This window comes from Alligator mississippiensis, chromosome 1 (assembly GCF_030867095.1).
Source record: "Alligator mississippiensis isolate rAllMis1 chromosome 1, rAllMis1, whole genome shotgun sequence".
Classification (NCBI taxonomy): domain Eukaryota; kingdom Metazoa; phylum Chordata; order Crocodylia; family Alligatoridae; genus Alligator; species Alligator mississippiensis.
This window is the reverse complement of record NC_081824.1, coordinates 328,256,601-328,283,216: the sequence shown is the minus strand read 5'-3', so window position 1 is coordinate 328,283,216 and position 26,616 is coordinate 328,256,601. Positions and strand designations below refer to the sequence as shown.

The 26,616-nt window shown below is 44.2% G+C and overlaps 1 protein-coding gene across 3 annotated transcripts in view; it reads left to right on the top strand.

Moving 5' to 3' along the window:
• The first annotated feature begins 236 nt into the window (after positions 1-236).
• SHROOM2 (shroom family member 2) overlaps positions 237-26,616 on the top strand; it is a 227,115-nt gene continuing 200,735 nt past the window's right edge. For 2 of the 3 annotated variants that reach the window (XM_059720928.1, XM_059720927.1), the window contains exon 1: positions 237-450. In XM_059720928.1, the coding sequence (XP_059576911.1) occupies positions 292-450 (159 nt within the window). In that variant the 5' untranslated portion in view covers positions 237-291. The remainder of the gene's footprint in view (positions 451-26,616) is intronic. The other variant, XM_059720929.1, reaches the window with a different exon arrangement.

Here is a 26,616-nt window from a genome sequence, read left to right as displayed (position 1 = left end):
ATTGGGAGACTCTGCCTGAAGAAGGGGGTTTGTGCCCCAAAGCTTGCCACGAACTTTTTTCCCCCCAACTACTTGGTCTACTAAAAGATATCGCATCTACCCACAGGACCGTAAACTCCCACCGCTACAGCCTGGCGGGGCGGGGCGGGGCAGCCGGGCGCTCACCTGCGCAGGCGGGGGCCGGGCCGGGCCGGGCCGGGGGCGGGGCGAGCTGCAGCCCGGGCCCTGCCCCTGGCGGCGGCTGGTAGGTATGTGGCTGCTTGCTGCGCCGCGCTAGGAGGGAGCCGGGCTATGGAGAGCGGCAACGTGGAGCTCCGCGGCGGTCCCGACAAAGAGCGGGCGCCGGGCGACGGGCAGCGCCTGGTGGAGGTGGTGCTCAGCGGCGGCGCGCCCTGGGGCTTCACCCTCAAGGGCGGCCGCGAGCACGGCGAGCCCCTCATCATCACCAAGGTGCGGGGCGCGGGGCGCGGGGCGCTGGGCGCGGAGGGCGTCGCCAGCCGGCCCGGGGGCAGGGCCGCCTTTGTGCTCGGCCGCGGCGGCCCCGGACAGTGGGCCGCGGGGGCAGGTGGCTCCGAGCGGTGCTCGGCCCCCGCGCCGGTCGGCCGGGCCAGCGTGCGGCTCCTGCTGCTGGCTCCTTTGTCCCGGGCTCTGTGTGTCTGTGTGTGTGTACACTTTGTCCCCGTGTGGATTGGGGTGTGTGTGTACTTTGTCCCCGTGTGGATTGGGGGTGTGTGTGTGTGCACTTTGTCCCCGTGTGAATTGGGGGGGGTGTGCACTTTGTCCCCCTCTGAATTGGGGAGGGGGGTGTGCATGTTTGTGTACTTTGTCCCTGTGTGAGTGGGCATGTGTGTGTATGCTTTGTCCCCATGTGAATTGTGTGTGCGTGCATGTTTGTGTGCGTGTGTGTGAGTACTTTATCCCCATGTGAATTGAATGAGTGGGTGTGGGGGTGTGTGTACGTGTACACATGCACTTTGTCCCCATGTGAATTGCGTGTATGTGCACATGCGTTTTGTCCCCACGTGAATTGGGAGGGAGGGGTTGTACATGCGCTTTGTCCCCATGTGAATTGAGTGGTCTGTGTGTGTGTGTGTGTGTGTGTGTGTGTGTGTGTGTGTGTACACGTGTGCTTTGTCCCCATGTGAATTGTGTGTGTGCACACGTGCATTTTGTCCTCACTTGAATTGGTGTGTGTGTATACGTGCGCTTTGTCCCCATGTGAATTGAGTGGTCTGTGTGTGTGTGTGTGTACACGTGTGCTTTGTCCCCGTGTGAACTGCTTATATGTGTGCACATGCGTTTTGTCCCCGGGTGAATTGGGGATGTGTGTGTGGGTGCACGCGCTTGCACTTTGTCCCCACATGAGTTGGGGGTGTGCGTGCACACTTTGTCCCCACGTGATTTGGGGGGTGTACGTGCACTTTGTCCCCATGTGATTTGTGTGTGTGCATGTGTATGTGCTTTGTCCCTGTGTGTGTGCATGTGTACTTAAGGGAGAGTTAGTTCTGTGCATTTGTGAATGGAAGGGCAGAGTTAGTCCAATGTATTTCTTCAGCTTTGTTGGGAGATGTTTCCCTGTTGCTCAAGGTTCCTGCTGGATGGCAGGGGGGGTCATGTTAGTTTCCCTTGATCCTCCCTTTCCCAAATGGTGTAGTTCCCTCCCCCACTTCCTTTCCATACTAGGGTACAGCTGGTTCTGCAGTGTCACTTCTCCTTCTTCACTTCAGCCTGCACCTGTAACAGGAAAAAAATATTGCTGTTTGGACTCGCAGAGGAGGAGGAGCATGTACCTCAACACTGATCAGCTCCCTTAGCAGTTAGGCCTTTGTATTGTGTAGCTCATCCCCTAAAAGGAAAAGCGAATCTCCAGGCAGATGTGTTGTACTTGCCCTTTTGTGGAATCATTTTATGTCCTTTATTTTATGGCAAGTCATATTCTTCCTAATTTTTAGCAAATATGTATATGTTGTAGCGCACATTAATAACGTTTCTCTGGACATGCATAACAAAGTTGGGTGTTCCAGGTTTGGCTACAGCACATCATGGGGCAGTCGCTTTTCTGACTTAAAAATTGCTTCTAAACATTAAACTTCTAGATGGTGTTTTCTGCTTCAGTAATTTATTACTTCCCCAAAACCTCTAAAATCACTGAAATGTTGAGAGAATGAGTGGAATGACAGAGCAGTAGTTCCTGTTCCCCACAGGAGAAGTTTGTACAGGCTGTATCCAGAGTCTGACACCGGGCAGGGAAACACAAAGGAAAGACTCTGACTTATTGTTCTGACTTTTTTCTCTCTGGATTTTGTTAATATTAAACTTGGTAAATCAAAATAATTTACGTAATGGTTTGTATTGATTTTGTTTTTAGTTAAAGAAGGATAGGATTGGAAAGGACCAGAAGGGTCACTTGGATCAAACTTTCTCTGTGACCATGCTGTACATGTTGTTGGTGAAAGAAAAAGGGTACTTAGATAACTGTGCACTGTGCATGTTGCATTTCATTATTTTGTTGTGAATATATAATGCACTAAAGGTTAATGATGTGTTCTGTCACACACATATGTGTTTCCCAGAAAATGTGGGGATAATGGTGCACGTTTGGTTCAACAACTTGCAAATGCTGTTGTTTTTGTAAGTCAGTCGTCTTGTTTCTTCCTTCTTTAAGGCATATAAACAGCCAGGCTCTGCTTTTGTATTCCTTGAGAGGAAAATCAAGACCAGCCAAATGCATTTCCCTCAAGCTGTGGTATAGAGAATACAGCCCTTGATCTGCAAACTTACATATTGTCTGTCTTCATTTTAGAAGTAAATGAAGAATGGAAAAGGTCAGATTCTAAACTACCCATAGTAACACTCTCTTATTCTCATTTTAAGCAGCTTCAGCTCTCTGTATCTCTCTGTTCTTCCCCCTCTAACCTTCCTTCCCCCTTCCCCTCCCTATAATTGGACTTGCTAATTTAGGGTTTATCTAAATAGCTGTGAATTTTTGTGTCAGTTTCCTTGCACCACCTTTTGCTTTCCAGACGGGTATCTGCCTCTAAGGATGTTTTCTGTTGAGAAGTGATTGTGTATCATCAGTGTACCTTGTCTCCTACCAGCTACCTTGAGTTTTAAGGCCTCAGAATCTGGAGATTTCAGATTCTATAGGGAACTGCTTAGTATGTATATTTGATTTTGAGACTTGGCAGGTGAACTAGTTCCCCTCTGGTAATAGTAGCTAGCATTGTGCTATGCATTAGGGCCTGATCCTGCAAAGATGCATATATATAACTTCACTCATGTGAATAATGGGGCAATTAATGTAAGTGAAGTTACACATATATTTAAGCCTTTGTGGGGTCATGGTCTGTATTCCCCAATACATCCCCAGTACCTTTGGCTTTGAGACCTAAGGATAGCTCCAATGAAGGACCAACATGCCTAACATTCTCAACCTCTGGGGTGAAGCTCAGGACTATACTTTAGAGATCTAGGTTCCCTATGAAGTTGGTAGGTAGAGCAATACCCTTAAAATGGGGCATGCTGGGCAGAGAACTGGCTGAAGTCAGCATGCTTAATGGAAAGCCATCTAAAATTAGCCAATAGGGAATGCTGTGTGCCTGTAAAATCCTGTTCCTTTCTGGAGCTTAGGTGTTTTTGTTCACTTTAGGATCCACAGCTCCTAAAGTGAAGAACTCTCTCCTGAAGATAGGTGCCTGTCTCCCCCCTGCCGAAAAATAAGTAGAACTTGCTCTTCTTAAAAAATTGCAGCCAGAAGAAGTGGTTGTTTACATCTTTTACAGAATAGTCTAGTAGTGAAGGCACATGCCCAGGAAGTGGGTTCAATTCTTTAGCCTCAGGGGCTTCAATCCTGCATCTCTCCCATCCTGAGAAAATACCCTAATCATCAGGCAATGGGTTTTTCTATGGGGCACTCTCCATCCCTCTTGAGGAAGCTGTGCCACTGGGCAGAAGGGAATGTAAGATTGATTGGTCCAAAGAGAGGGAGCATGGTGCTGGGATCTAGTGGTTAGGGAGCTCACTTGGCATCCTGGGTTCGTTCCTGTCCTTCACTTCCAGTGCTATCTATGCATTTTGTCTCTTGAATATTTAATGTAAAAGTACAGAAATGGTCTTAGGATCAGGACCTGTATCCCCAGATTAATGCTATAAAAGGAATTGGCAGTCACAGCTGCATTTTTTGTGCTATGCTTGATCCTGTCAGTATGTGCTCTGGGAATGCTGACTGGATTGTGCCCTCTCTGGGGACTTGGGCAGAGCAACACCTAATTTCTGGATCCTGATTTGACTTTGTAGTAAGTGAGCTAGGTCTTGGCTGCCTAATACTGTCAAGAACAATTCTGGGCATCTGTTCAACACTTTGTGTCCGGGGAACTTTAAAGCAGAGTGTAGGTGGCATTGGATCAGGAGTTTTTCAGGACCATGGTTTTGGATTAGGGTCTGAGTATTCTTCCTGAGTCCTTTTTTTTTTGTTTTGTTTTGTTTTGGGGGGGGGGGGCGAGGATCTAAACAAAGACCAAAGTTTAATGGCAGTTGCCCCTATTTATAAGATGGAAGAAATTTTTTATTACAAAAGGGTCTCTTTTCTTTACCATATGCAGGTCAGCTATTTAAAGGTGGCTAGCAACTTAGAGCAGTATTTTTTCTAAATTTACCACCTTAAAAAAAAAAAAATGTATCACTTTATTTTTGTTATGTATATGACAACACTCAGTATGTAAATCTATCAGTCTCTTTATACATATACTGCACACAATAACAGAAAAAGGAATATGTTTAAGTATAGTTTTTAAAAGCTACTTATGATGTTCTTGTTTTAATTGATTGGGTTTCAAGTTAATATTCTTTTAATCTACTAACCAGTATGAATGGAGGGAAAGGCATGCTAAACAGAAGAAAAATTGTGTTTTAATTCTCAGCAGGGAGATAAGCATGTGTTCCTACACTGGAATGTCGGGTGGAGGGAAAAAAAAAGCAAGGTTTACTCATCCAGTGTGCAGTGAAAGGTCAAGCTAGAGTCAACCTACTAATACCCAATGGTGGTGGTAAAAGAGTATCCCGCTAACTGGGTTATTAGATGTCCCGTTGCAACATGTCATTTTGGTACTGAAACAAGGCTTAGAAATCCTAACTACCTGACTCGGGAGCAAACTTCTCAGTTCACCTGCTATGTTCAGGTTTTTTTAGGCTGTAACAGATGTGATGAAAAATGGTACGAGATACAGCATGCTCAAGTTCTTAAATTGGTAATCAGTTTCCTGAAACTCACCCCACCCATATGCAACTAATATGCTAATAATGCTTTGCTAATAATGAAGAAAACTAGGTGCCTTTTGGTATTATCATATCTCTTCATGATTTCCTTCAAGAATGGAATCATATAAGGACTTTTCAGTCTAAAATGCAGACTTTCCAAAATAAGATAGTAACATTCATTGTGCTTTATGTTTTTGTGCCTGTGGCTGCCATAGCATTCCAAAGAGTTGCCCAAAAGGCAACTTGTTATTGCCTAATCTGGTAACTAAACCTTAAAAGGAGGGGTCTTACTTTTTTTAAACAATGTTCAGACTTTCTGCTTCACTAGGACTTTTGTTTTCAGTATCAATGTGGATATTAGCAATCTCACTTTCTCATCTCTAAAGAAGGGAAACTAACATTGGATTTGGATTTGGTGGTTTAATGCCAAAACTTAAAAGTCAGTATGATCATATATGAATCATTAAAAAAACAAAACAAACTATTGGAATCAACTTATTTTTCAAATGTAGTTCACTTTTGTGTTAACGACTCTGATGGGGAGGTTTGGAGGAGGAGGGGGAAGGGTACAATTCTCCTGTCATTCAGGCTTGGTTGTAGAGAAATTGGTGTGGAATTCAGTTCATTTACAACACTAACAACATGCAAATAATTAGATTATCCTGGAATTACCCTGATTGAGCTACATTTACTGGTAACGAATGTGAAACATTTGGAATTTTTGGAGAGGATGATGCATTTTTTTTAAAGAGATTACTTTTAAGTAGTATCAGGATTTTGAGTGCCTGCAGCCATACCTCCTTACACTCTGATATTGTAGAAAGCTAATCAAGGTTGGTTCAGGATGGTGTTTTGATGAGAGACATACAAGTGAAAGCCAGTTTCTTGCAAGAATGTTACATTGCTGATTCACCCCGTGAAACTCTGAATCAGTAGTGAATTAAAGCTCCAGCTGTAAGTGCTGCTTTCAGATAAGAAACAAACTCTTCTCCTGATGGCTTGTTTCAATTAAACATTCCATGATTTATTTAAAAAGTGGTTTGTGGTGTACTTGGTTTTGATAGCATGGGCAAATTTATGTTTATAACTCCCATTGGGCTAGAATCCTTCCCTTCCCCCCCACCCTATTTTTGGTTATATCATTCTTTAACATTGCCTGTTCAAAAATGTTATACAGAGCTATTTCTTTTAAAAATAACAATAGCATTTCTACTACGGGCAAAATGAGATCAGTTTTTGTAAAATATTTTCTAGTCATTTGGCAGTAGAATTATTCTATCAAAGGAAATAATTACTTGTAGCTATATATGAATTTGCAGTAGCTAAACAGCATTTATTTTAAAACGTTTTAGTGACTGTCCGTTTATAAAGAAATCTGTAGAATGACTTTTCAATTTGCTGGTGTATAAGGATTTGTTCTTATACATTTAAACATTTTGTACAATTAATCATTAAAGAGGATAACTAAATGGCTCATTGATTAACCTGCAGTTCTTACATCTAGTTGAAAAGCTAAAGAAATTGTTTTTTTTCAAGGCTAAGGTTTCTTATCAAAATCATTATCTGCTAGCTGTCCTTTTCTAAAATAAAGTTGTAGATTTGTCAGAAACAATGAGTATAACTATCTTGGTAGGTAGGTGGCTGCATTTGCACAGAAAAAAGGTATGAATAGCTAGTTCTCAGATTATCAATGTGGAACTCCGATGGCAGTAGTTCTAATATGCTCTTGCTAATTAGTGAATTAGTGGCATGGAGGACTGATGCCCAAGCTCACTTTTTTTCTGATGATCATCATTTGCACTTTTCATTCAAGTAATCCCATCTCTAAGGAAAGCAGTTAATTTTTAAAACTCCTTCTTGAACGCATGAACTTCCACCTGAAATACTTCATACCTCATATCATACATCTTTGAAATGTATCTGCTGCTTATCTATTCTGAAAGAAATAGTTATAGCTAAACAAAACCATCCTTAACAATTACATTGTGTTATGTCCTACTCTTCAGTTAGACTGCACTTTTTGGGAATGTTTGTGTGTTAGGAGACCTGTACAAGGAGGTAGTATTAAGTAGCTTTGTTTTGTTGTCGTTTATTTTTTTCCTTGATGTGTTTCATTCTTAGTGGACAGAAATCTGCCACTGACAGTGGTTTTTTCACTTGTATCTTGAGAACAGTTCAAGTTTTTAGTGTTGTTTTGCATTGTTTGGATGTCAATACTGGCACCTGGGTGTGACTTGCTTGGGTGTCAAGTATACAGTTGCTTTGATACCATTAACATTTGTATTTTTCTTCTAAACTGATTGACAAAGGGAATGCTCTTAATTCTGCAGTGCAGACACTTGGCAGAATTCTTAGGCATACTTCAGAGGTTCATGACCATTAACTTTGGTCTCGGTTCTTCAGACACTAATGTACCTGTTTACTTTTGCTGTGAATAGTTCAGTTGTAAAGCAAACCGCATGCTTAAATGTGTGAGGGACTAGAAGTTTAGGTTGTAAAGCACTATCTAAAAACAAATTTTATTTAGCAATAATAGAATTTGTGTATACAGTATTTTCCACAGGTGCAGTGATTCTTCTTTTCTACTTAACTCCACTCCTCAAAACTCCTACTGACCCCTCCACCAACCTCATTATAACACCAACAACAAAATGGATGAACTTCTGGGTAATCCAGAAATATTAGACACTGTTACACAGATTAATTCTAATAATACAGTTTTCAGTATTATTTTCCTGTATTCCTTTTGTCTTGAGGCCATGTCCCACGAAGATGGAAGTTTCGGTAACAACATTTTTTGTCAAAAGTTTGAACCTGTTTCATTTGGGCTTTTATTGTTTGTCACCAGTCAATCCAGATTGTATGTGACACCATGAAGCACCCTTATCCCCTATACTGAAACAACTGAAAGGAGAAACTCTATTATCCTTGAAGTGGGGAAGGAATGCAGTTCTCGCCTCTTTATCTTTCCATGGAGGAATCCATAAATTTTTTTGCCTGATAACGATATGGTGTGTAGTAGGGGTAATCATCAAAAAGCAAGAATTATCTGCACATTCTTTTTTCTATCACATTGCTCTCTCTCTAAGCTTGGTTCCTATGGCTGCTCCCCCTAGCCCACAAAGGGATTCTCCAGCACGAAGGAGAAAGCAAAGTGAAAATACAGTTTGCGCCTGCCATGCTGCAAACTTGTCTGTGGGCTGGGCTGAGAAGAGTTAAAAGGAGATTAGTTGTCACCCCTGTCCTTCTATAATGTTCCAGTGAGAGATGACTTTGGGATAGTCAGTAGCATTATGTCAGGAGGGAACTCTCATTTGTGGGTGGAGATAGGATAGATAACCTGCTCTTTTCTATGTTAAATAGAATTCATCTGTCTGCCTGCAGACTCAAACATGGCTTGCAAAAAGCTTTCTTACAGAGCTATAGGTCTTGGTAATAATAAGGGAAACCTCCATAAGGCATTACCCTGTGATGTATTAGACTGGGGGGGGGGTAGAAATCAATAACTAGAAATACGTTATCATTCTTTACAGTGTACTAGTAGCAAGATTGAGAGTAAATGAACTGAACTGCATGTGACTGACAGGTGTTAAGTTTGGCTCACAAAAGAGGATAACAATTTTCTCCACAAAAAATCCTAGGTTTGTCTTGTAGATGGGCTATGGACAGATGAACAGTTCTACAAACAGCATGTGCTGTGTTATACTGAAAATACATGTAGTGTTTGTGTTCACTGTATTTGCTATTGCCTTTACATGATACATTGGAACTCGTGTAGACGATCTCTGTTGGACAGTGGCAAAATGTAGGGCGTCAGGATAAAGAAAGACTTTTAATATGCTTATATATTTTTACCCTGTGCTCTCAACTCATTTGCTGCTGCCTGTTCCCATCTACTGTGTATTCTTTTTGAAAAAATAAAGATGAAAATGCAAAGCCAGCCAAGGGAAATTATCCATGTGGTTCCCACTTGAATTTGAAAATTCAGTCAGTTTCAAACATCTCAGTTGATAACCCTTTCAATAAATGTAATAAAAACTTATTTTACTGTGTATGTCTGGCACTACTCCAATAATATCCTTGAATGTATTAAAATAACAGTAAAACTTTATAAGAATTAACAACCAGCAACAAACCTCTGATAAGTTCTTGCTGCTGTCAGGTTTGCTAAAGCAGCAAATTTCCACCCATGGGTCACAATCAAAAAGTGGGTTGCAAGAATAGATAAAAGGGCTGTGAACAAACTTTAAAAATGGATTCTCCTTTAAAGGAGAAAAACATGGGAAACTATGGATTTTCCCTTTCAGGCTGGCAAAGTTCCAGCCTGCGAGGCACTGCTTGGGGCCCCCTGTGCCCCACATGCACCCATCCCCAGATCTACATACACCCACCCCTTGTTGCCCCACATACCAGGGTCAGGAGTGAGGGCCAGCAGGGCCAGGGGACTGTTTTCTACTTAAACTATTCACTGGGTCAGGACTGGCAATGTTTACAAGTGGGTCCTTGTGGTACAAAAAAGGTTGAGAACCAATGTACCTTTAGTACACTATCATGGTAAGTATTGTATTGACTTGAATCCAAGACAAGCTTTTCCCCCTCTCAGTCAACATGGGGGAAAAATAAGCTTTATCTTGGATTTGAGTACCAGCTCCTGCTCTGCTCTGGTCATGACCTGGGTCTGGAGCTGGAGGAAGGCTGCTTCTTGGAGTCAGCAGCAGTGTGGTGAGTGTGGGTTGGGCCTAGGGCTAGGAGTTGTGGAGAATGGGGGTTGGGCTAGGGGTTCAGGGATCAGGTGAGGAATGGAGCAGCAGGATTGGGTGAGAGATTGGGCAGCAGCGTGGCTCAAGGATGGGGTGGAGGATCAGGTTGGGGATCAGGTAGCAGCATGGGTCAGGGAATGGGGTAGTAGCATATATTGCTGCCCAGTCAGTCTGTGTACTGCTACCTGATCCCCCACATACACTGCCTCATTCCCTGACCCATGCTGCTTCCCTATCCCCCAACACACTGCTGCTGATTGGGTAGCAGCTACAGGTGCACCAATACATCAGTCTGATATCAGATTGGCACCAATATAAAGAAAATTGATTGTATAGGAAATCAGCCTGTTGTGGCCAATAATTTGGCCGATAAAATGCCCATGCGTGAGCGCAACCACATCACAGCACGTAGATGGCAAGAAGCGTAGCCCAGCAGCTTGGAGAGTTGCGTGCAACTGGTAACTCTGTTGTGGTGGAAGGGGGGTGGGAGGGCAGATCAATGCCCCCCATGATGAGTGAGGCTGGGGCTGGGGTAGGCAGTGCCCAGCCGGGGCAGGGTGAGGCATGGGATGGAGCTGTGGCTTGTTGGGAGGTGGGGGGGGGGGGAGGAGGGGACAGTTCCCACCACTGCATGCACCCTGGGAGAGCATGGGGGAGTGTGTCCCTGGATCTGTGCAGGGGGGAGTGAGGCAGGGGAGCTGCAGCTGCAGGGTGAGGCCAGGATTGCGCTTGGCTCTTCTTGGTGTGTGGGGGCTGTGCTCGGGGCTGTGCTCCCAGCGCATGGATGCTGTGCTCGGGGCAGGCAGTGGCGGTGCTGGAAGAGAGGTTATGGTGGGGACTGCAGCCACCCCAGATTTTTCTGTAGCTCCCCCATAGTCCCCTCCCAGTGCCACTGCTGCCCTCCCTGAGTGCAGCCCTCATGCCCGGAGTGCAGCCCCGCAAGCCCAAGCACAGCCTCCACGTGCCAGGAAGAGCCCAGTGCAGCCCCAGCTGCAGCCCCTGCTGCCCCTTCTTGTGCAGAGCCAGGGCACCTCCCCCATGCACTCCCACGGTGCATGCAGCGGTGAGAGCTGCACCCCCCAGATAAGCTGAAGCTCCATCCTGTCTCGCCCTACCCCCTCTGGGCAGCATCTACCCCAGCCCCACTCCCTCCCGCACTGTGGGGGCATTGATCTGCCCCCCTGCGTCCCTCTCTCCTCTCCTCCCCCCCCCATCCACCACCCCAAACTTATAAGTTGCAAGCAGCTGTATCAGAAATCGGATTGGTATTGGCTGATACGCCTCCTTAAAAATCAGCTATTGGTACTGGCCCCCAAAAACCTTATTGGTACACCCCTAGTAGCAGCACAGGTTAGGGGATGGGGCAGCAGCACACAAGGGAGATTGGGTTGGGAGACAGATGGGAGAGGGGACAGGCAGCAGGGGCTCAGGTGCGTGTGTGGCAGGGCAAGTGGCTGGGGAACAAGGTGCAGGGGTCAGGTTATCTGCCTGCCTCTGTGGTTAGCAACAAATTAAGGCTGACACTCCAGTATTAGGTTCTATACATGGACAATTATAAATTTGTTGTAATTTTCTATGCATAGAATCTCAGTATTAGGGCAGTATTCTTAAATCCAAAGTCCTCTTGGATTTGCTTAAATATGGTAATTAGCTATATGTCCTGTTTTGTTGTGCTTTGTTTAAGTATAGTGTAGGTTTGTGCCTTTTATTTTTATTTTATTTTTTAACCCAATATTATTTTGTTTGTGTCTTTACAAGCAATTCACTGTGTGTTTGCTACTTCTTGATGTGTTTAAAACGTGGGTGTGAGGAATGAACAAATAGGAAATGAAGGTTGCTCATGAATAGAGTAGAAGGAAACAGCCAGCTTGCTGTCACTGTGCCAGTATTACTTCACTTTAACTTCAACTCTTGCAGCTTAAGTCATTAGGTGTGTTTCTTTTGTGGGATACTCATTTCTGCGTGTGCTTTTGCCAAGGTGTGCTTTATGTCAATGTGGATATGAACCAAGACCTGTGGCTCATTTGTCGCAGAAACTCGAGACAGGCCCTTGCAGTTCAGTAGAACTCCTTACTCACTGTCCAATTAATGAAACTGCATAGATGAAACAATATCTTTTTAAAAGTATAAAGTAAAAGGAGTTCTTGTACTGACTTTCAGTTGTTTAATACGACTGTACTCTGAAGAAATTAGTTTGGTCTTTCTTTGGACTTGTTCTCATTGTGTCAGTGTCAGATTAAGATTTACTGGGGCCCTGGGCAAACAGAAAATTGGAGGCCTCCCACTAGGCAAGGGCAGGTTCCCTCTGCTCCTGCCAGGGGGCTGGGGCTGGGCAAACCAAGAGGTGTGAGTGCCACTGAGGTGAAGGCAACCCTGGCCCTGGCTCGGCCCCTTGCCCAGCAGGTGTTGTGCAGCTGTGGGGGACACGGGCTCCATGCCACTCTTGCTGTTCATCTGCCCCTCTGCCAGCCCCAGCAGGGTGGGGCTGTCCCATCCTGTCCTGTCTCAGGGGCTCGTGCCAGAAGCCATCCACAAATAGTGGAGAGTACGAGTGGGGCTGCCCACGGGATCTCCTGGCAGCAGATGACCCCAGGAAGCCGCTCCCACCCGCAGGAAGCCCTGCACCCACTCCAGCCCCGTCTGGTCCGGCCAGAGGTGAGGACGCACACACTGCCCACCCCAGATGCCTGTGGCCATGATGCCCACCTGGGCCGTGTTGCCCCTGGAGCCCCAGGGAGCCCGGGCCCTATGGGTCCATGCATTAATCCACCTCTGCATAGTATTTTGAAACAGTTTGTGATGTTATGTTAACGTTTTATAGGTTGAAGCCTTGGCCCCATTGAAGCTTGTGACAGTCTTGCTTTTGATTTCAGTGGGCCCAGAATGCCTATAAAACCCTAAATGGTGCTACCTACTTTAAAGATCTTATTCTTCCCCTATGCTCCATCATAGTTCCAAAGGTCATCTCAAAGCAATCTCCTGTAAGTGCAATCAGTATGGCAAGCTTGTTCAATGAAAATACGTGAGGTCATTTTTGACGGTGGTTCATCAGCTTTGAAACTCCCTCCTCTTGAGGCCTGCCAAATTCTGAGCCTAGATATCTTTTGGAAGTATTGTAAAATCTTTTTATTTGGGCAAGTTTTTAGCTGGCAGGTTTAAGTTCTGGGGTATAGTTTGGGGAGTTGTTTTATTACATATTTTATTTTAATGTTTTATCTCTTTTTGTAACTTATGTCATTTATATTGCAAGCTGTCCTGAACCCTTTATTTGGGAAACGCAGCATAGAAATCAAATAGATAATTTTTTTGCCTTTTAAAGGTTGCACAAAAGGTAACAAACTAGGACTTAGGTTTGTGGTGTTTTTAGCAGTTTTGTAGGGAGCAAAATTTCCTCTTTGAGAACTTGAAAAAACATTAGTTGCCATAAAGATGGAGTTATATTAGATTTCCATGAAGGCTGATTGAGGGTGGTTTACAAAAACATTTTGAGACTTAAATCTAACCTGTAAAATTTCATCAGTTTTGAAATGCAGAAATTATCATCCAACTTTGTGATTCATTTTGTACTGCGAATGAGTGAAAGAAAAATGTTTGGTTAATTTTATGTAGCGTAATGGATACATATTCCAAGCTTTGTCTTTGAAAACAAGTTTATTTTCTCTTTCTGCAGCAGATATTAAAAACAAATACATACTTTTTAGAAAATTCAAACTTTTTTGTTTCCTCTGTGCTACATGTTCAGAGAGGTTTTCAGTGGTTTTTTTTTCTGAATTATTTTTCAATTTGTCATTGCAACCTAGTCATTACATTTGCAGGAAAATCATAATTATTGATCAAGGTAAGCAAGTATTAAACAGTTTTAAGGTAACTTTTCCTTTTAGGAGTTCAGCTGCAGCATTACTATTCTGGATTTATTGGAACTAGATAACTGAATGATCCAAATACAGATGCATTCCTTGATTGGGGAGTAGCAGAAAAAGATGCACTTATTCTAAATGGAAATGTAGTACCTACTACTCTACTCAAGATTACCCATCTTTCCACTGAAGAGGAAAGAGATTGTTTCATGAATTTTGAAAACCACAGATGCTCTTGCTTTTTCTACCTTGTTATGTAGATACCATATAGAATGATTTGTTAGGTGCAGTTTTGCTTTGGCTATGTCCAGCTAAACAAGTATAGGGTCCCTGTAGAGCCCTTACTTATTTTTCTTATATTAATAGCTAGATCTACGTAAAACAATGCAATATTCCTTTTGACATACATTAATTGTACCACTAATACTGGTGTGATTAGTGATTAAAAATGCGTAACATGGTCATAAAATTAGTATTAGTACCACATTCTTCAATTATCAGTTAGGGCAACTGTACTCAACCGTTTTTAAACTTGAGGCACCCCTTTAAAAATGTGAACTCATAGTTTTCACTCACTTTTTGATAACAGAAAATAGAGCAATTCTTTTGTTGAAAAGAACTCAGAAAGACTACAACAGTGCTTCTGACACTATGGGTTACTATTTAAAATCTGGGTTTATCTTGTGAATCATGTTTGCACACCTAACAGTACTAATAATGTGTGATACCCATGGCATCCCTGAAAAGATCTCAGGGCAACCCAAGGCGCTGTGGTTGAGAATCACTGGGTTAAGAAGTTAATCATAAGTCTTCTAAAACCAAAACCTGTGTCCCTGCAGGGTGGTATTGCAGAATTGGTTTCATAGTAAAGAGGCACAGTAATCTTTTTGTACAGTATCACATGTATCATTGTTCTCATTATTATATACTAATGAGATGCAAAAAAAAGTTTATAGAAATCCACTACTAAGTATTATCTGTCATAACCTGTATGCTAAGTCATAATGAGTATTTGGAATGAGATTGGGAATCTCTACCATGCCATGTATGAAGATCTTTGCTCACTAATTAAATAGCTATTTTGATGAGTTTATATGCTATTTAAAATGTATAAAATTAAATTGATAAAATTTAAAAAGTAGTTAATTGTTACAGCATCTAAAAAAGATCTAATTTATGTTTTCACATTTTAAAATCCTTTTCTAATATGACAATTTCTGTTTTCTAAGATTGCCAGGGCAGCATTTTAATTGTCCTGATTTTTTTTTTTCTTTTAATAACCTATTTATCCATATAGTACCTACACCCTATTCCTGAAAGTTAACCGCCCAAAACTGGGGTGTGCAGAAACCTAATCCTGCACTGGAACAGAGGCAGAGGGATGTTGGAATGGCAGCAAGGTGATGTGCTTGGTATTGGCTCACCCAGGGTTGAACCCAGAGCAGCTCTAGCTACATGGAGCAGTCCTGTTGTCACCATCACTCCTTGTGCTGCAGGCCTAAGAACTACACGTTTAACCCTCTTACGGCTGCAGTGGAAGGGGGAGTGATGGGACTTCTGCTCCATGAAAGTACAGCGTTCAGTCCTGGGAGTGTACGACTATGGAAGAATCTTTTCTGTTCATTCTACCTTCCCAAAACACGGTGCATGTCTTATTCAGGGCTGTGTGGTATGCAAAAATACAATATCAAGTCATTATTCAAAATGTTAATCTTGCATGTTTACTTTAAATATTCAGATAGGAATACTGAATTGACTGCTTACACATTTAAGTAGTCTACATCACCAGTGTAAAGGCCTAATAACATGTTTGCAAGCTGTATCTTCTGCAAGGTGCATGCCTTCTCTGGTAATATTTAGTGGGAGGAAAAAGAATTTGTGTTTGGACTCTGAGGAGAACCAAAATGCAGTATAAAAGGAGGGAAGAAAGGGAGGTAATTAGTGCTCTGTTGCCTCATCAGAGACTTGAGATCAGTTTCCACAGTTGCTCAATGTTCTGGGGGTGGGGTGTAAAAAGAGAACCTCTTCTGAGTAAGAAGTTCATCATCTAAAAAAGGTCTTTGCCATGATACAGCATGTCAAAGGTATGGGCAGTTATAATTTGAGGGTGTTCTTTTATTTCCCCTCCTACCCTCTGTGCACCACTGCCCTGAAATTAATGCTAGGTTAAAGATGAATCTATACTATGTTTTTGTTTTTTGCTGTAATGACATTAGTATAGACAGGAGTGGTGACCCAAAGGTAGAGCATTAACATGGGACTTAGGAGATCTGAGGTTCAGCTCCCTGTTTTCCTTCAGACATCTTGTGCAGCCTTGGGCTGTCATAAGATCTTTCTGTGTCTCCATTCCCCACACATACTTTGGTGATTTAGAGCACTTTTATCCCTCATAGGGGTGCTTTGAGGAAAAATACATTAGCGATTTAGTCACCTAGTTACTGCACTGGTAGAGACAATATTACTAGCTAAGTTAGCTTCATATTACAATCCTTCATTAGATAATTATTTTTTTTTTAAACATCTCTTTTACTAGTGACAGGGAAAGTGAAAGAACTATGCAGGGTATAACTGAGCCAGAAAGGCATTGATTTTTACACACAAGATAGCACTTAATGCTTTGTAAGATTTATAGGGGTATAGGTTGTAGCCCTGTTGGTCTAAGGACATAGGCAGACAAGGTTCTTTGGGTAAATCTGATATCTTGTTTTAGACTAACTCAGATAGTTGGGGGAATTCTTCTTAGCAAGCTTTCAGGTTTAAATATCCTTCGTCAGGCTGTTGGTGTGTGCTCTTTCTGGATGGAATGAATAGTAAAGAAGCCAGAGGCTGGTATTCATACAAGAAAGCCAGTCAGTGAGGATATGCACTTCATACAAATTAGCCAATACCATATTTACCCAGAGCCAAGACAAATTTGAATTTAAGATGACCCCTTACTAATTAGTTTTTGTACCTGGAAAATTTATAGATAGATTTCATAGACAGTAGGGCTAGAAGGGACCTTGTGAGATCATTGGGTCCAGCCCCCTCCCCAAGGGGCAGGAAGTCAGCTGGAGTTAGATGGCTCCAGCAAGATAAGCATCCAAGCATTTCTTAGAGGTATCCAGACTACGTACTTGCACCACTTCTGGGTGGAGTCTATTTCAGACTCTGGAGATTTGGATGGTAAAGAAGATTTTCCTTATGTCCAGTCTAAAACAGTTTTCCAGCAGTTTGTGACCAGTAGACCGTGTCTTCCCTTGGGGCGTGCTGGTGAATAGACGTTCTCCCAGCTCCTGATGCACACCCCTTATATAATTATAGGCTGCTACCAAGTCATCCCTGAGCCATCGCTTCTCCAGGCTGAAGAGTCCCATGCCTCATTTATAAATGTGTTTATAATCAGATTACTTGCATGGAAAATTATTTAAATGTATCCCCCACCCCCATGTTGTAGGAGGGCAGGCAGCAGAGCAGGGGTGAGCAATAATTTCAGCTGGATGGCTGCTTAATGAGTTTTGGTGAGGTGTCGAGGGCCTCAAAAGTAGCTTTGCACCTTGATAGGTGCCCTGCCCCTTGGTTGCCATCTTGGGACTGGAAGTTCTGCACCTAACCCCTGACCTTTGTCAACAGAAGTCCCTCCCCTTAGTCCCAGAACTATTCCTTTTGAGAAGGGGAGAGGGGTTTAAAAAAAATATTTTTGTCCAGATGTATGTATGTTTGCATAGTGTGTAAAGAGGCAAGTGTATAGTAGTTCAAAATAAAGTCTTACTCTTGTATATTGTGTGTGGGGTGTGGTTGGGGGTGTGTGCGTGGGTGTGTGTGGGGGAGTCTGGGTGTACGTGTGGAGGAGTTTGGGATTTGGGGTGGGTGTGGAGAGGTGTGGGTGGGTATGGTGGGATGTGAATGCGGTGGGGAGGGTCTCCCCTCAGGCCTCCCATGGTGCACAACCCCCATCACCAGTGGCAGCAGAAGCAGCAGGCAGTGTCTTCAGGGTGCTTATGGCTGGCACAGACAGAGCTTGCCAATGGTGTGTGGTTCCAGCCAAGTCCTGGGAATTGCACATGGTGGCAGGGAGCAGGGCCAAGCCAGCCCAGATTCATCACACAGTCCTCCCTGTGGCTCCCATGTAGCTCCCAGAACATGGCCAGAGTTGAGCACCGTTGGAGGAAGACCTGTGTGATGGAGCCAGTTGACTGGTCCCACTCCCTGCCACCATGTGCAGCTCCTGGGATTTGACTGGGAAGCAGGGAGCAGGGCTGAGCCCACCTGGCTGCATTGCATGAGTTCCCTTTTACTCCCGGTGGAGTCCCAGGAGCTGCACATGGCAGCAGGGAGGGGGAAAGCTGCTGGCTCCATTGCACGGGGCTTCCCCCAGGTGTGCATGAGTCCCAGGAGCTGCACATGAGGCATGGGAAAGCCGACACGATGAAACCGGCTTAGACTCCGTGCTCCTGCTGCCCCTCTGGGCATGGGTTCTGCACTCTTGCCAGCCCTGGCCTCATGCTCCAGGCTCCAAACCAGCTGCAGATTCAAGCCACCCACTGCCGCCTCCCTACCTGCTGCCTTGAGTGCTGCAGCAATGACAGGAAGAGAAGGCCAAGGGAGCCAAGCTGAACTAAGAAGCTGCGTGGTGGCTGGGGCCAGGGCTGTGGAGAAGGGTGGGTGTGCAGCATGCTGCCCTGATGGGAGTAGGAAGGGTTTGGCTTCATGCAGAGCACAGCAGGGGCAGCTTCAGGCCATGCTGGATGCAATTAATTGGTGGGCACCCACTTGTGGGCTAGATGAAATCTCTTGGTGGGCTGGATCTGGCCTGCAGGCTGTATTTTGCTCACCTTTGCAGTAGGGGAACAGGTGGTGGAGGAGGTGGTAGTGGGGGAGTGAAGCTCTGACCTCCCCCCTCCACTGCCTCTGCCCTCCTGCCAGTGTTTGCCCTTTGGCAGGGCTCTGACCCTGATCCAGCCTGGGGCATGGAGCTAGTGGTTGGTCTGGCCCTAGCCCAGCCATGTAGTAGCTGTTATGGTGGCAGCTTCAGCTGGGGGCAGGGCAACCATGTGCTCCATGCCTTGGATTGGAGCCAGAGTTGGAGGGTAAATGGTGGTGGGGCAGAGGCTGTGGAGGGAAGGCTGCAGCTGTGGCTCTGACCCTGGAATGGGGCCTGAGTTGGAGTTGCAGCAGCTACCCTCCTACCTTGTACTCGAATTTAAGATGAGCTTCCCCGCCCCCCCCATTAAGGGGAGGATGACAACCTCGTCTTGGATTTGACTAAATATGGTAAAATATCCTGTCTGAGCAATTACATTCCTCTCTGCAGGGCTCAAGGCATTCCTGAAATGCCAGCGCCTATGCAGAAGTGATGCTCTCAACCTTTCTGAAAAGTAGAAAAGATTAAGGGAGTGAGAGCCTGTCAGCACTGAAATAAATAATAATACAAAGAAAAAGAAGTAATCTGAAAGTTGAGGCAGACATCAAAGTCTGACGGGTGCCAGCATTTAAAACGTTCCTACATTTGGTCTTAATTATACTTCCTAAACAAATGGAAAGTGTGCAGTCAAAACATATGGCCTCACTGACCTTTTGAACCTCTTCAAGGTGTGCCCCTGGAATATTTTTACTTCCCAAACTGAAACATGGTACCCACAGCTAGAATACTGATGGTAGAGCTGCTACCGGGACAAGAACATGATTTGTAACTGGCCTTTTGGATGGTAATATAGGATAACATTTAAAAAAAAATCTAAATTTCTTAGGAACTTCAAGATCCTAAATGCCAACAATGGGATCCTAAGGTCTATGCTAGGGAACATCACAAACCACCTTTGCTAGGTGAATGCTACATTTGGATGCTGTATAGTCACCTGAATGTGGAATGAGGCATGCACCAGTAAGGGTTTGTTTTTTTTTCCAGGTGTGCATATTGGTGTACACTCAGTGCTACACAGGCTCTGTACTCATTTTAACTTTTCTAAGCTGTGAAATCAAGGAAAGCCTTGTAAGCTCCAAGGACACTTTTATCCTTCTTTCATAGTATAGTCTTTAATTAAACCTTATTATAATATTCTAGTATGAGGCAGGGTAGATGTTCACTGTATAAACTAACCAAAGTGTCTGTCTGCCTGTAGCACAAGCTTTCATGGACTTCATCAGATGCTGTGCAATGATGTGTATAAAGTAGTGTGTAAGGAAAGAGAAATTACAGTATTATTGCCAAGCAATAAACTAATCAGAAGTTTTGTTCTTTTAGTCGTGTAAACTACTTTACATTGTCAAGTTTTAAGAAAAGCACATTAATTAAATCCACATAATTACATAAGGACATACATCATTCCAGAAGTAAATCACTGTTTAAATCATTGACCTCAGTCAAATGTATGGTTCCATACTTATTACTTTGTCCACAGGACCCTGCCCACAGGACCTCTGCTCTGTCTTGCTTCCTTCAAGTGTCTCGGCTATGTAAAATTGTCTCTGATTTAAAAAACAACTTATTCCATCAGGTTTTTTTTCACTTTATAAGCCAGTTTTTTATCTTTTAGCTCTGAACACATCTTTCAGATCTTTCTGACTATTTGACTTTTTATGGGGTTTTTTTTGTTTGTTTTTGGTAAGAAACCAACCCCGCCCCCCCCCTGCCCCCGCCCCCCCCGGCCATATTGCATATTTAAAAAAAGAAATTGGTTTGGGTCTACTATTAATGATCACTACTTAATGATTTACTTTTTAAAGGAAAAATTGGATATTTTTGTTGGAGTTTTCCCTTGATTGTAGCAGGGCTCCTGGTCATTAGGAAGACCTAACTGGGAAGAAGTCAGTAGGAATTAACTGTAATCTGGTTGCAATTTTACTTTGCAAAATTTTCAGGAATTGTATTCTCCAGCTGCCTTGGCTATGAGAATATCCCTTTCTTTTTTCTCCATACCTTCAGACTGAATGCACAAGGTAAAGCAGGGAACCTATGGATTCCTGTTTCCTCTGTCATTTATGTAACTAAAGTATCATGATGCATACTCAGAATTTGGCTGAATGAATGTTACATAGACAACTTTAATTATTGAATTTATTATGTTTTAGCAGTTGCCTTTGCCTCCTTAGTAATTTTCTTCTGTTTGTCATCTATACGACTTCCTTATTTTTTGTTTTTAAGAAAAAACAAACAAACCAAAACCCAGAAATTTTACAATGTGGCATCACATTTTCATCCACGTGGCTCATGAGCTGGGTTGTAGTGTTAAGATTTATCACAACTGAGCTGATGGTTTAACACAGTGTTGCTCAATCTTTGGCCTCATAGGCCAGGCTAGGAGTGTGGGGCCAGTCTATGGACTGGATCAGGCCCTGGGGCCTGGTTCTACCTTCTCCCTGCCCCTGAATGCCAGGATTGGTCCCCAGGGGCCTGCATCTTTGGTGTGAGATCTGGACTCTGAGGACCAGCACTGCCTCCACCCAGCCTTGCGTGCTAGGATCAGGTATTCAGTCCAATGTGCAGGGTCCTGTGGGTCTGGAAATTTGCCATTGGGAGTGGTGCCACCACTGCCAAACTTATAGACCCATGAGGAGCCCAGTGGCCGGGATGACATGGTGCCACAGGCTGGTGATTGAGTACCCTGGTCTAACTGGTAAATAATAGAAGTTTGATTCTCTTCGGCAGTCCTTTAACCAAGGTGCCTTGAGATCTTTTCAGGGGTGTTGCAGGGCACTATACAATGTTAAGAACTCCTAGGTGTGCAAACATGATTCACAAGATAAAGCAAGAGGGCACTTACACATGTGCCGGAGCCTGCTTTGACATCAGCCTCGCGTGTGTACATCAGTGTACGTCATGTGTATTAGTGGCACAGCATGTCTCCATGCTGAGAAAATGGCAGTGGTGTGGTTTGAAATGAAACATGTTTGATGTGCTTTAGTTGAAAGTGACCTGCCACCATTTTCTGAGCTGGAGAACGTGCTGTGCCGCTGATGCACATGACACATGGGTGCTTTTAATTAGCATGGGTTGCTAATTAAAAGCGCCTGGCGCTGCATCAGGAACACATGTGAAAATGCCCATAGAGTTCAAACAGAAATCCACAGTATTAAAAACATTCTGACCTGATGTTTCTGAATTATTTGCAACAGAAAAAATTCTTTATTTTTCTGTCATCAAAAATGGAGTCAAAACAAAGAGGTGACATTTTCCATGGAGTGCCTTCAGTCTTTCAGGGGTGCTCCGAGTCTTAAAAAAAAAGTTGAGAACTGCTGCTCTCTGGGAACCAGTACTAGGCAGGGATGTGATGCTTTGCCACTGAGTTTCAAAGACATTTGCTATTGTGTAAGCAGGTCTTAGAGTAGCATAAAGGGAGGGGGTTCTTTATTATGGTTTAGATTCTGTTTCGTACACTTGAAAAAGCACGGTACCTGAAAATTAAATAGAGCAGCGCATTAAGTAAATATGTCTGCATTGATATAGTGACTGGGAAGTGAAGTCATTCAAAACTTGGGTGACAGAGTAAAGACTCAGCGTACGTGGCTGTGCATGAAATCTTTCGTTTTGCCTCCTGGACTCAGAGCCAAAGCATGCATAAAAGAACTGTGACCTGAAAAAATACCTTGGTTATTGGTATGCAAATGAGCAAGCACATCGGTTTTCTCTACTGTGATTTTTTTTTCTTTTAGGTTTTTTAGCTTTTTGTTATTAATAGCACTGAGGTTTTGCCAATTAATATTTTAGGATACTTGATGTGTGCAAGCACAAGTCTAGATGAAGCTACTATTCCTGTTCTAGCTAAGTACCAGAAAGGTGGAGAAATTTGTTTTTAGTTGGACCAGAATCCCCTTTCTGGTTGTTCCTAGGATCTGAGTTGAGAAAGGAGGGGGAACGAAGAACCAGTTGTGCATTTTAACAAGCAGACTTGCATCTAATATATAATGACAGGAACAGAATTTTCCCTTCCTAGCAGTTTATTATTCAAGCCCTACAGTCTTGGAAGGAACGTCAGGGATTCTTTATGACCTCAAGCACATACCAGTATTTTGTATTTATGACTTTTTTTTAATCTGTCAAGTGCTGAGAATGCCTTTGAATGTTCAGTTTTGCTGCAGCTGTATCTGATTGAAATTTCCCTGCATTGACCAAAGTTGTGATGATAAAAGGAAAATATTTATTTCTTCAAGGCCCTCATATTTGTGTCAGTGAAAATGAATCTATGAAAAAGTGTATATACTTTCATCTTAACACTGCTTTTTATTAAGAGAGATTCCTATCTAAAGAAAACCAATCTGTCTCTCTCAAAATACAGTCCTTCCTGTTGTACTTTGTGCCAGAATGCCTAATCACTAAGAACAACATTTGCAAAAACCCCGCATTCAATATTTATGCTGAAAATGGACAGATCTCAGTGGGAACAACTAGATGCTGAGTACTAATGAGCATTTAATTACTACATGAGAGCTGGACTTCTTGGAGAACGTGGCCTAAACTTCTGCTAAAGTCCAGCAATATCTGGCAGTTGTAGGATTTATTCTGTTGTTTCTCTAAATGAATGTAGGGGACAAATGGTCTGTTTCTATTATATACTGATTACATTGAACTCCCACTGATTCATGGGTTTTGGGAGGTTCTAAAGCAGGGGCGGGCAGTTATTTTGAGCAGAGGGATGCTTACCGAGTTTTAACAAGCTTTCAAGGGCCGCATAGGTAGCCCTGCCCCTTGACAGGTGCCCCACCCCCTGGTTGCCATCTTGTGACCAGAAGTCCTACCCCCTAACCTCTGACCTTTGCCACAAGAAGTCCCTCCACTTGCCCCTGGAAGTACTCCTTTCAGTAAGGGGTTTTGCCATCTCAGAACCAGAAAAATACCAAATTATATTCTAAAAAGTGATCATCTATAACATTCATTAATTTGATTTCAAAAAATATTTTTGTCCTGATTTACATGTGTTCGTGTAGTGTATGCAGAGGTGGTTGCACAATAGCTTAAAATGAAGTCTTATTCTTGTATATTTTAGGGGGTGGGTATAGGTTTGTGGGGGCTGTGGGTGTGTGGGTATGTGGGAGAGGGTGTCTGGGGTTTGTGTATGGCAGTGCAAGGGGAGGTGTAGATGGATGTGTATGGAGGGGTGCGTGTGTGTGTGTGTGACTTGCCCTATGAACACATGCACACTCTGCCCCTGTCCCTGCACATGCAGACACATGCACACTCTGCCTCTGTGCCTGCGCGTGTGCACGCACACTCTGCCCCTGTGCCTACACTGGGGTGGGCAAAATGTGGCCCGGGGGCCAGATGTGGCCCATCAGGCCATTCTATCTGGCCTGTGGGGCCCCTAAACAACTTTAGAAAATTAATATTTATCTGCCCTAGGCTGCCTGTCATGCGGCCCTCTGGCTTGCCAAATTCAGTAAGTGGCGCATGTGTGCGCGCGCACACACCCCCACCCCCTCCTCCCCCCATACCAGTGTGGTCACATGCTCTGCGGTCTGGGGATGCAGATGGGAGCCATAGCCAGGTGGTGCTGGAGCAGCGCAGGGGCAGGAAAGCAGGAAACTGGCTGGGCATGGGTGGAGCTGGGCTGCTCAAGCCTGTAAACCTGCTGAGGGCTCCCTCTGGGTCCTATTGCTCCTGGCTCCAGCCATCTTTGACAGGGAGCTAGGGCAAATAAATATTAAATATTAATTACTAAATTTTTTTAGGGGCTACGCAGGCCGGATAGAATGGCCTGGTAGGTAGGTATTTTGCCCGCCCCTGTTCTAAAGCTTTCTGTGGAGTTGTGCCCTATGACTTGCTTTTTGAGGAGGTGCCGACGTCGATGAGTCTTGCCAGGAATTTATCAGAATGCATCAAACACAGAATGAAATGAATACCCCTGGTTTACCAGTCTGTGGCTTCCCTTAATTTATATTAATTTGATCCTATGTATTAGTGTAGAGTTAAGCCTATCATTTTCTCTTCTGTAATTAGCATATGTGAAGTTTTTAGTTTGAATGGCAGTGTTGATTTCATTCTTTGAGATTAGGAGCTTGGTTGATAAAGGTAACTATATGGAGTGTAGCCAAATGCTTTGCAGAAGTCTAAGCATCACATAATGTTCTGATTTAAAAAAAACCAGCACTACACACTCAGTAAAGCACATCTTTAACTGATAGATTGTCAGTTTTCTTTGGTTTGTCTGTGTACACATATAAATAAAAAAACAAATAAATACACTGGGCTATACACATGCCTAAGCTTGGGGACTTTTTGACTTCACAGTATTCATAAAGCATGTAGGAGCCCTTTTCTTTCCCATGCCCAGCATTAAGGGTATATAGATGAGGCAACGCACATTTCTTGCACCTGTGACTCAAGATGGATCTTTTACAGCACTTAACACCAATTCATAATTAGTCTGATAATTAGTTGCTACTGTTTTGTCTAGTTTACTCTCTTGAATGTCTACTATGGGCCTCAGTCTCTTTCTAGACCATCCTTCCATCTTCACTGTTACCAGACTATGAGGATTTTCCAGATTCTGATGCCCATCTTATGACCCTGTCCTATTGTCTTCCTGATCCCTGAAACTGCCTCAGCCTGAGTATTTTAAAGGGTTTGCAGGAACTTATGGTGGCCCTTGGCTTCCAAAATCTTATAGAAGAGGTTGAGGAGCCTTTGCATGAGACTCTGGATATTGCCCATTAGTCCATGTCCAGCAAGGTGGTCCACTTATTTATGAGACTGATACGGATCTGGCCAGAGTGATATGGCAGATTCCACCAACATTGGCTACTCTGGCCATAAAAAATGCAGTCAGATTCCTTTCAGTGGAGTAGGATTCTTTTATACCCACCTGTTGCAATCCTCACACATTGTGGCTTCTGCCTAGGGTGACTACCCATCTGTAATTGGGCAGGACAGTCCCAGGATGGGATCATCAAGTCCCGGTCCTGGGCTGCACAGTTCTGGGACAGCAGTTGCCCCAGATTCGCAGCATTGTGCAGGGATCTGGGTTTCCCTTTGCAAGCTAGCAGCATTTGAGCCTGCAAACGGCTGCTTAGGACTGCCAGGAGTGAGATGCAGGGCGCGCCACATGTGCACATGGCCGGGAAAGAGCTGGGCAGTGTGGAGGACAGCTCCCTGCAGGTAAATCTATGGGGGACAGAAATGGTTGGGGGAGGGAGGGATCAGATCAAGGCTCTATGGTGAGGGATGAATTGGTACAGGGGCAGGGTCTGAGGGTGCTGCCGAGCTAGGGAGATGCATGTGGCTCCAGGGTGGGAAGTGAGATAGCCATGGGTGGCTCCCAGCTGCTATGTGCACTCCTCTCCCCCCGATTTGTGCGTGGGGCAAGGGAGGATGCAGGCTGCCCAGGGCTCAGGGCTCCCTGCCCTGCTGCCTTTCCCTTAGGAGCCCTGCCCCACCATGCTAATGTGCTCCTTGCCCATCCAGCAGCAGCAGAGATGGTGGTGTGAAGCTGTGCCCCCTGCTGCTGCCGGGTGGGCATGGGTCAGAGCAGGGCTCCCAAGGGAAAAGCAGCAGAGTGTGGAGCTCTGAGCCTGCAGTAGGCAGCTTGCATCTACTCCCTGCTCTGCTTGGCTCTGGAGTCTCGTGGTGCTGGCTCCCAGGGAAAGGGCAGCAGGGTGGGGAGGGGTGCAGACTGCCTTCTGTGGGCTCAGGGCTCTCCATTTTGATGCCTTTCCCTTGGGAGACTCACACTGGCCTGTGCCCCTTGCAGCAGGGGCACGGACTGGTGTGGGAAAGGTTAGGGCAGTGTTGGGGAGAAGTCGGGCATGTTTCCCACCTTCCCTTTTGAAAA